General features: G+C 49.3%; 1 protein-coding gene across 1 annotated transcript; it reads left to right on the top strand.

The window, feature by feature from the left end:
* The first annotated feature begins 757 nt into the window (after positions 1-757).
* On the top strand, positions 758-7,507 carry LOC148042341 (helix-loop-helix protein 1-like). Its single transcript, XM_087702953.1, has 2 exons — positions 758-991; positions 6,885-7,507. The coding sequence occupies exon 2, from the start codon at positions 7,106-7,108 to the stop codon at positions 7,505-7,507; it is 402 nt and encodes a 133-aa protein (XP_087559079.1). The 5' UTR covers positions 758-991; positions 6,885-7,105.
* Positions 7,508-9,065: the final 1,558 nt, after the last annotated feature.

The following is a 9,065-nucleotide window of genomic DNA, read 5'->3' as shown; positions in this document are numbered from 1 at the left end:
GCGAGGCAAGCAGAAGATGGAGAAGCTGAGCCCGTTTCAGCCTAGAGATGGGATCAAAGGGTGGGACGTTGATTGTGGGGTCGTGCTCTTTGTAAGTTGCGAGAGATGGCAGAGGAGGAGGAGGAGGAGGAGGAGGAGGAGGAGGAGGAGGAGGAGGAGGAGGAGGAGGAGGAGGAGGAGGAGGAAGGCGGATTGTGAGGAAAAGCGCCCCAACATCCTTCAATTCCCCTCCGCAGCCCAGGGCTTCCTTTCCTTCACTTTGGCCGCTTCTTGGGTCGTTCAGCGGGGCAGTCCATAAGCAGTTAGACGGCACCGCCCTTAAACGCGACGGGGCTTCACACGCCCTTCCACCCGTCCCGTCGAAAGGGCGCCCAGGAGTCCCAGAGCTCCCTTGCAGGGCTGTTGTTAGACCTTCTCACCGGACCTTCTGGAGCTCCGTGCGGGGCGGGGAGGGGGGGGTCAAGGGGTCTCGGAGCAGCAGCCAGCAGCAAGGGGAGGGGGGGGCGGAGGGGCTTCCCTGGGGGGCGCGATGGAAAAGCTGGCCGAAACCTCTTCCTCCCCATCGCTCCCCCCCCCCGAGACGAGGCGAGGCCAGGCGCGGCGCCCCCCGCATGAAAAATGCATGGGGACCAGCTGTCTCGGCTCCCCGCGGACCCCCGGCCCGCCCCCCCCGGCCCCTCCCGCAGCCAATGGCATCCCGGGCGAGGGCGAGGAGGGGGGGTCTCCCGGGCGTCCAATGGGAAGCGCCCCCCCAGGCCCCGCGCGCGCCCAGGCGGCGGATAAATGGCGCGCGCCTCCAGGTGCGCCCCCGGTGTCCGCGCGGAGCACCTGCCGGAGGGCGCGGGGCGGCTGGCGCGATGGAAGCCGCCTCCGGACGGCCCCGGGGCCAAGGCGCTCGCCCAGCGCCCAGCGTCGCAGGACGGGCGAGCAGGGCGTGAGGAGCAGCCGCCTCGGTCCAGCCCCGGATCTACCTCGGAGGAAGAGAGCGGAGGTAAGGCTGGGGTGGCTCTTCTCCCAGGGATGGCTTTTTTCCTTCCTTCCTTCCATTCATCCCTCCCTCTCGTTCTATTTCTTTCTTTCTCCCTTCCTTCCTTTCCTCTCGTTCTATTTCTTCCTTCCTTCCCTCTTATTCTAGTCCTTCGTTCCCCCTTCCTTCTATCCCTCCCTCTCATTCTAAGTCTCCTTCCTTCCTTCCCTCCCTCTCATTCTAGTATTTTTCTTTTCTTTCTTTCTTCTTTCTTTCTTTCTTTCTATCTATCTTTCTTCCTTCCTTCCTTCCTTCCTTTCCTCTCATTCTATTTCTCCCTTCCCTCTTATTCTAGTCCTTCTTTCGTTCCCCCCTTCCTTCTATCCCTCCCTCTCATTCTAAGTCTCCTTCCTTCTTTCCCTCCCTCTCATTATAGTTTTTTTCTTTCTTTTTTCTTTCTTTCTTTCTTCCTTCCTTCCTCTCCGTCCTCCCTCTCATTCTATTTATTCCTTCTTTCCTTTCCTCCCTCCCTCTCATTCTAGTTCTTTCTTTCTTCCTTCCTTCCTCTCCTCCCTCCCTCCCTTCCATCCCTCCCTTTCATTATCTTTTCTTTTCTTTCCTTCCTTTCCTTCCTTTGCTTTCTTTTCCTTCCTTCTTTCCTTCCTTCCTTCCCTTCCTTCGCTTTCTTTTCCTTCCTCCCCTTCCCTCCCTTTCCTTGCGCATCTGGAGCTTTCCATCTGCTCCCCAGCGGGGAAACAGGCAGAGGCAGGGCGGGCAGCGGGAGAGCCAGCGCGCACCGCAACAGGCGAACCAAGAAGTTTTCTCCTCGGCACTTTTGTAAGAGGGAATCCGTCGGAGAAACCTCGCGTTCCGGTTCCGTAGAACCGAGTGCGCCCGAGAAAAACCCCTGTCGGGCAGGCAAAATAGGAAAAAAAACACTGGATCGAACCACAAGCGGCTTTTCCCCTTTGGCGCGTTCAGAAGGAAGAGTTGGGGGGAAGCCGCATTTATTGATCTCTCCGAGGTACTGAATAGAAAGCGGGGCTCGGTTAGGATTTAGGTGCGTGGCCGGCTGCCCTTCTTTCCCACCGGAACCCTGCCTTCCTTCCCCTCCCTTCCTCCTTCCCTCCTTTCCCTTCCCTTCCCTCTCCTTCCTTCTCCTTCTTCGAGGGTTGCTAGTGAAAATGCCCTGCACCCGTTTAAGAAAAAGCGGGTCCCTTAAATGTCCACCCCGCTAATTTCCTCGGAGAGACGGGGAAGGTAAGAAAGGATCAGCATTCAAGAAAAGGCAGCTGTTTACTGCTTTGCTAAAAAAACAATTTCTTTCCAGGGGAGCCGCTGAACCCTCCAGCCACCCCCTTGCTGGCCCTTCCGGGGTGGGCTGGGGAGGAGACCAGGCAACGGGGAAAAAGGAACTGGGTCGCCAGTCCCCCTTCCTTCAGCAGGTGCAAGGAGAGAAACCTTAGCTCTCTGCTGGCTCTCCATTTAACTTTAAACCCCCGGAGAGGCAGCCGGGATGGAGAGCGGAGGCCTTCTCAGCTTCCTCCCAACAGCTGGGCAAGCGCTGCACTTGGGAGCCTCGTAAAAGCCAAGATGCCGCCGAGGGATGCCCCGGTTTTCTTGTGCTAAACTAGCGCTAGAACAGTGTTTCTCAACCTTGGCAACTTGCTGGCTGGGGAATTCTGGGAGTTGAAGTCCGGACATCTTCAAGTTGCCAAGGTTGAGAAACACTGTCCTAGACACTGAATTGTTTATACGCGAATGCTGGCTGGGGAATTCTGGGAGTTGAAGTCCGGACATCTTCAAGTTGCCAAGGTTGAGAAACACTGCGCTGTGAGGATGAGGGGGGGGGGTCTTCAGCCTCACTTAGCCCCGAAAGATGTAAAAATACAAAGGTCCAAATTTTCTCGCCTGGTTTTTAGGAGAAGTTGTGGGTTCTAAATGCCGGTGGTGGGTCTCCTTTGGGGCTCTTCTGTATCCTGTCCAGGCGATGGGCAGGGCGTTGGCTGGTGGATGTCTTGAGTGAGAGGCCAGGGGGTGTCTAAATAAATGTATTAAAGAGTCAGGGGCGCGGTGGGGGGTGTCATTTCTCTGTGGAGGAGATGGGGGAGAAGCCCTTTGGATGGATTTACTTCCCGCCCAACCAGGACGCCAGGTTGGTGTCGTCCCCCCGTCCCCCCCATTCTCCAGAATCTTCCCCAAGAAGCAAAAAGCAAATTGCAGCTAGTTTTTTTTTAAACTTCTGATTCAAAACTCAGAAATTGGATTGGGGAATTAATCTGAAATTCAGTAGAGTATCTGAGCATTTTTCCTTCCCCCCTTCCCTTCCCTTCTTTTCTTTTCCTTTCCCTGTTCCTTTCCCCCCTTTTCCTTCCCTTCTTTCCTTTTCCCTTCCCTTCTCTTTCCTTCTTTCCTTTCCCTTTTCCGTTCCCTGCTTTTTTCTTCCCTCTTTCCCTTCCCTTCTCTCCTTTTCTCTCCCTTCCCTTTCCATTTCCCTTCCCTATTCCTTCCCTTCTCTTTCCTCCTCTCCTTTTCCTGTTCCTTCCCTTCCTCTTCCCTTTTTCCTTTCCTTTCTTCCCTTCCCTTCTTTCCTTCCCTTCTCTCCTTTTCCTTCCCCCTTTCCATTTTCCTTCCCCTTTTCCTTCTTTTCCCCTTTCTCTTTCCCTCCCCTTCTTACAAGTAAACTTTCGCACAACTGAAGATCATTTTCTGACTTTTGTGTATTAAAGACAGAATCCCGGGGACTAAAATATCCTCCCTTTGGGTAAAGTTGTGTTATAAAATTGCATTTTGAGTTTTGGGGGTGCCTCCTTATGGAGCTCAACTCTGTCCTAGCTCAAAGCTGCCCATTCTCTAATGCCACAAAGGGAATATCTTCAAATCTACGCTACCATAAATGCAAACTTCCTGGGACCCACATCTGAGCTCAGTTCTCCTGGCTATTCAGAGACGCCAAGCATAACTCTACTTGCCGTTATCCTAATTCGCGTTGTAGATCCTTAAACAAAGAGGGAGAGAGGGGAGAGAAAGGAAGAAAAAGAAAAAGAGAGAGAGGGAAAGAGAGAAAGAAAGAGAGAAAAGAGGGAGGGAGAGATAAAGAATCAGAGAAAAGAAAGAGAAAGAGAGAGAAGAAACAGAAAAAGAGAAGGGGAAAAAGGGAGAAAGAAAGAGAGAGAAAGGAGAAAAGGGGGGAGGAGATGTGACCATTGGTCAATTTCTGAATTGGTCAATTCCTGGAGCTCCGAAGGTGGGAGGTGAACAAGGTCCACTTTGACTTTTAAGCCAGGACCTTCCCAGGACCTCAGACCTGGAGAGGGGATGGGTCACCACGGAGAAAACCAGGACGGAGTCTTCCAATCCAGGAGACACCTGGTCGCCGTTGCCATCCCCCCCCCGCCCTGGCCAGCCTTCTCCTTTCCACCCGCTGCACAAACATGCCCTTCTCTTGCCAACATCTCCGCCCACTAGGCAGGGTTCAGTTTCAAGCAACAGTTGGGCACTAACAAGCTGTGAAGAGTTCTGCCTCCCAGGAGTCACAGCTGCTGTCAAAAGAAATATTCCTTCCTCTTACAGGTAGTCCACAACTTGCAACGGTTTGTTTAGTGGCCATTCAAAGTTACAGATTCATTTAACAACCGTGTTACTAACTTAGCCACTGTAGTCGTTTCCGCAGCAACTGTGGGAAGGGAGAGCATAAAGTGGAGAGGGGGGGAAAATCACTGAACAACTGTCTGGCTCAACAGTAGACATCTAGGGCTCAACTGTGGTCGTAAATCGAGGACTTCCTGTACTTTCATACAATGAACAAGAGTGTCCTGTCCACCTTGGTCCTCTTCCATGGCAGCTTATGGGTTGTGCCTCCCCCGCTTCTGTCTCAGGGGCCTCCCGTCCTTTATCTTAGGATAGAATCGTTATAGCAAATAGAATAGACTAAAGTAGATTCTTTATACAGAATAGAATAGAATAGAATAGAATAGAATAGAATAGAATAGAATAGAGAACTGGATTGAATCTTTATAGCGAATAGAATAGAATCTTTATAACGAATAGAAAAGATTAAAATAGAATCTTTATAACGAATAGAATAGAATAGAATAGAATAGAGAACTGGACAGAATCTTTATACAAAATACAATAGAATAGAATCTTTATACAGAATACAATAGAATAGAATCTTTATAGTGAATAGAATAAAATAGAATCTTTATAGTGAATAGAACAGAACAAAATCTTTATAACGAATAGAATAAAATAGAATAGAATAGAGAACTGGACTGAATCTTTATAGCGAATAGAATAGAATAGAATCTTTATAGCGAATAGAATTGAATAGAATCTTTATAGTGAATAGAACAGAATAGAATCTTTATAGCGAATATAATAGAATCTTTATACAGAACAGAACAGGAATCTTTATAGTGAATAGAATAAAATAGAATCTTTATAGTGAATAGAATGGAATAGAATCTTTATAGTGAATAGAATGGAATAGAATCTTTATAGTGAATAGAATAAAATAGAATCTTTATAGTGAATAGAATGGAATAGAATCTTTATAGTGAATAGAATGGAATAGAATCTTTATAGTGAATAGAATAAAATAGAATCTTTATAGTGAATAGAATAAAATAGAATCTTTATAGTGAATAGAATAAAATAGAATCTTTATAGTGAATAGAATAAAATAGAATCTTTATAGTGAATAGAATAGAATAGAATAGAATCTTTATAGTGAATAGAATAGAATAGAATCTTTATAGCGAATAGAATAGAATCTTTATACAGAATAGAGTAGAATCTTGATAGTGAATAGAATAGAATAGCAGAGTTGGAAGGTACCTTGGAGGTCTTCTAGTCCAACCCCCTGCCTAGGCAAGAGGCTCAACACCACTTCAGACAAATGGTTATCTATTCCCTTCTTAAAGACGTCCAGTGTTGGAGCATTCACAACTTCTGGGGGCAAGCGGTTCCACTGATTAATCCACAGATTCTGACAGTGTTGGGATAAAGGAAAATGTTAGAATTCTGGGAGTTGAAGTCCATACAGCGTAAAGTTTCCGATGCTGAGAATCACTGGGTTAGAGACAGATATGGAAGGACAACCTCCCGGCGCTTGTGTAGTTAAGTGTGGTTATTCTGAAGAACATTTCGAAGCGTCTCGGCAGGTTTAAAAATTACGACACCCACCAAGCTGGGTTCCATATCGAGACTGGTGTTATCTCCTTGTTAAGCGCTGTCTGGCAGAGACCCAGGAGAACTCTCGCAAAGTCAAAGGGTCAACTCCAGCTGTGGATGTTTTTGAGATTGGCATTATTTATCTGTGAATAAATTCGCCTGGAGGGGACGTGTGGGAGCAAACTGCCATAAATGATGGCCCTGTGACATTGTTTTCAATAGGCATAGGTTTCAATACGTACAGCATAAGTGTCAAGATTCGGGTTAATGTCAGCGTTCCAAATATCATCCAGAATTAAATCAGAGTCATAGGCATAGCTTTCATCAAAGTTCCAATTTAATAAGAGAGACATGTTGGCACAAACTGTGGAAACCCGAATCTGAAAGCTTCCTGGATTTCTACCCAGTTGAAAGTTCATGATCTTGCCCCCCCCCCACACCCACAAGTCCATCCCATGGTCCAATCTTCCTCTGCCACGCTGGCATTTCCACCCATCTAGTTCCAGTCAGGTGCAGAGACAAAGGACGACCTTGGGCTTCTAGAAAGGAATGTTTTATTTTGACAACATTCTATGATTCTACTCCTTACTATTCCCCCTTCCAATTACCCCACTAATGAAACAGCATAGTAAAGAAAGAGAGAGAGAGAGAGTGGCAGGCCAAAGATCCCAAAAGGAATATGGCTGTAGGCCTGACAATAATTATATTATTGCTGCCATGTTGTTTCTCTCCATCCTTTCAGGTAGACGGACGAAGCTCCCAGATCCATCCAGAATTTCTGCACTTTCTAAATATCTCCGGCTGCCTCCTATAATTTCATAAGAGCGAATCGCGTGGAAAATTGAGGTGGATTCCGAAGCCCATCCTGCCTGTCCTCCTGTAGGGATTATCCAAAGCCCTCCCCTCCCCTTCTCCTCCCTCTTCACCCCACAGCCAGGCTGCCCCGTGGTCTTCTCAGCCACCATGCTCAATTCAGACCAGACCGAGATCGACCTCCAACCCACCCATTCGGAGACGGAGTCGGTCTTCAGTGACTGTGGGGGTGGTCGGGGTGGACCTGTAGAAGACCCCGGGTCCCTCAGTCTGTGTGGCCAGTCCCGGGGTCCCGAGTCCAGCGATCACATGAAGAAGGACCTTCAGCACCTCAGCCGCGAGGAACGGCGGCGGCGGCGGCGAGCCACGGCTAAGTATCGGACGGCCCACGCCACGCGGGAGAGGATCCGCGTTGAGGCCTTCAACATGGCCTTTGCTGAGCTGCGGAAGCTCCTGCCCACCCTCCCTCCGGATAAGAAGCTGTCCAAAATTGAGATTTTGAGGCTGGCCATCTGCTACATCTCGTATCTAAACCACGTCCTGGATGTCTGAGTTCCAGGTGCCGTGTGGGAGATAGGCCTGCCTGCCTGACCCGCATTGTCAAGAGTAAATAAGGAACGCTTTCTCTGGATTTTGGTCTACAGAAGAAACATCTGGGATCTTCACATCTGCTTCTGGCTTCTCTTCGGTCATTTCTACCTTCCCGTTCCATCTACTAAATGGAGGTTCTCACAAGTGGTGGAGTGATCCTCCTAACCCAGTGTTTCTCAACCTTGACAACTTGAAGTCCTGTGGACTTCAACTCCCAGAATCCCCCAGCCAGCATAGCTGGCTGGGGAATTCTGGGAGTTGAAGTCCACAGGTCTTCAAGTTGCCAAGGTTGAGAAACACTGTCCTAACCACGGACCTTCTCCACTTCCTTCTGGTTGAGAGGAAGCCGCCCGGAATTCTCCAGTTCCACCATGAGCTTGAAGGAGAGAAGGACTTTGGTTCTCTTTCGCCCCAGAAATCTGTAATCCAGAACCTCACATTGTCCTTCCCCTCAAAATGCTGGGTTGGGAAGCATCTCCCAATGGGCTCCTCACATTTGGAGTTTCGATTGCCTTCCATCTGCTGTCTGAATGACCTCTCATCACACGCATATCTTTAATACTTGAACATAATAATGTGGAAATTAGCAAAGGGTGGCGGGGTGGGGGGAGTCCGGAAATTGAAAGAGAAGCTTCCTTTATCTCGGAGGTCAACATTGTCCAACTCTTGCTCGCTTGAAGATGGGCGGACTTCAACTCCCAGAGTTGAAGTCTTCCATTCGCTTCTTCGATTTTGGGAGTCGAAATCTGTCCATCTTCAAGCCAGCAGGGTTGGGAAACTGTCCCTAGATGGCGGATTTAGTTAGAGAAGCACCGGGGTGGTTAAAATAGGTCACTTGGGGGTCAAAGATACCAACACAGACAAAGCAGGAGAACCTCATCATGAGTTTCTTCTTGCAGGTCTTCTAATCACGGCACAAATCTCTTAGGTGCAATATGTCAGTTTTTAAGTTGCCACAAGGGCCTTTGCTCTATTTAGCAACGCAACACACACACAAACACACAAACACACTTCGTGCTGCTAGATTTGGCTCCTGCCTGTCTGAGGTGACCCCTTTGTTCGTTTAGTGCAGGTGGCCTTCTGGTGTGGGGGGGTGGAGAATGGGGGAGGCTTTCACAGCCCTAGCAGAGGTGGGCTGCAGCCGGTTTGCACCGGTTCGGCCCAATTGGTAGTTCCGACCATCGGCTGGGCCCGGCCACCGGCCCCTGTGCTGTCCCCTCCTCTATACCCCACTCTCTGGCTCGCCCACGCAGCCCAGCTGACTTCCACGCCCTCTCACCGCAGCTGCCCAAGAAGGGGTGCTGGAAGCCGCGTGCAGGAAATCGCCGTGTGTTTGAAGCCGTGCGGAAGTGTGGAAGGCACATTTTCGGTTCTACAGTAGGGGAACCGGTTGTTCAATTATATGAAACCCACCTCCACCTATGAGACGGAGGGTCTTGTGCCTCCAGGTCCAGGTAGTCTTTGACTTATGGCCATTCACTCAGCAGCGGTTTGAGTTTACTGAAATAGAGTGGTTTAG

The sequence above is a fragment of the Thamnophis sirtalis genome, unplaced genomic scaffold (genome assembly GCF_051295495.1).
Source record: "Thamnophis sirtalis isolate CommonGarterSnake01/CBP01778 unplaced genomic scaffold, rThaSir2_p1.2 scaffold_18, whole genome shotgun sequence".
NCBI classification, from domain to species: Eukaryota; Metazoa; Chordata; class Lepidosauria; order Squamata; family Natricidae; genus Thamnophis; species Thamnophis sirtalis.
This window is presented reverse-complemented; position numbering and strand designations above follow the sequence as displayed.

What these genes read in the sequence shown, in the direction of transcription:
- LOC148042341 (XM_087702953.1), top strand. Translation starts at nt 7,106, where the DNA reads ATGCTCAATTCAGACCAGACCGAGATCGACCTCCAACCCACCCATTCG.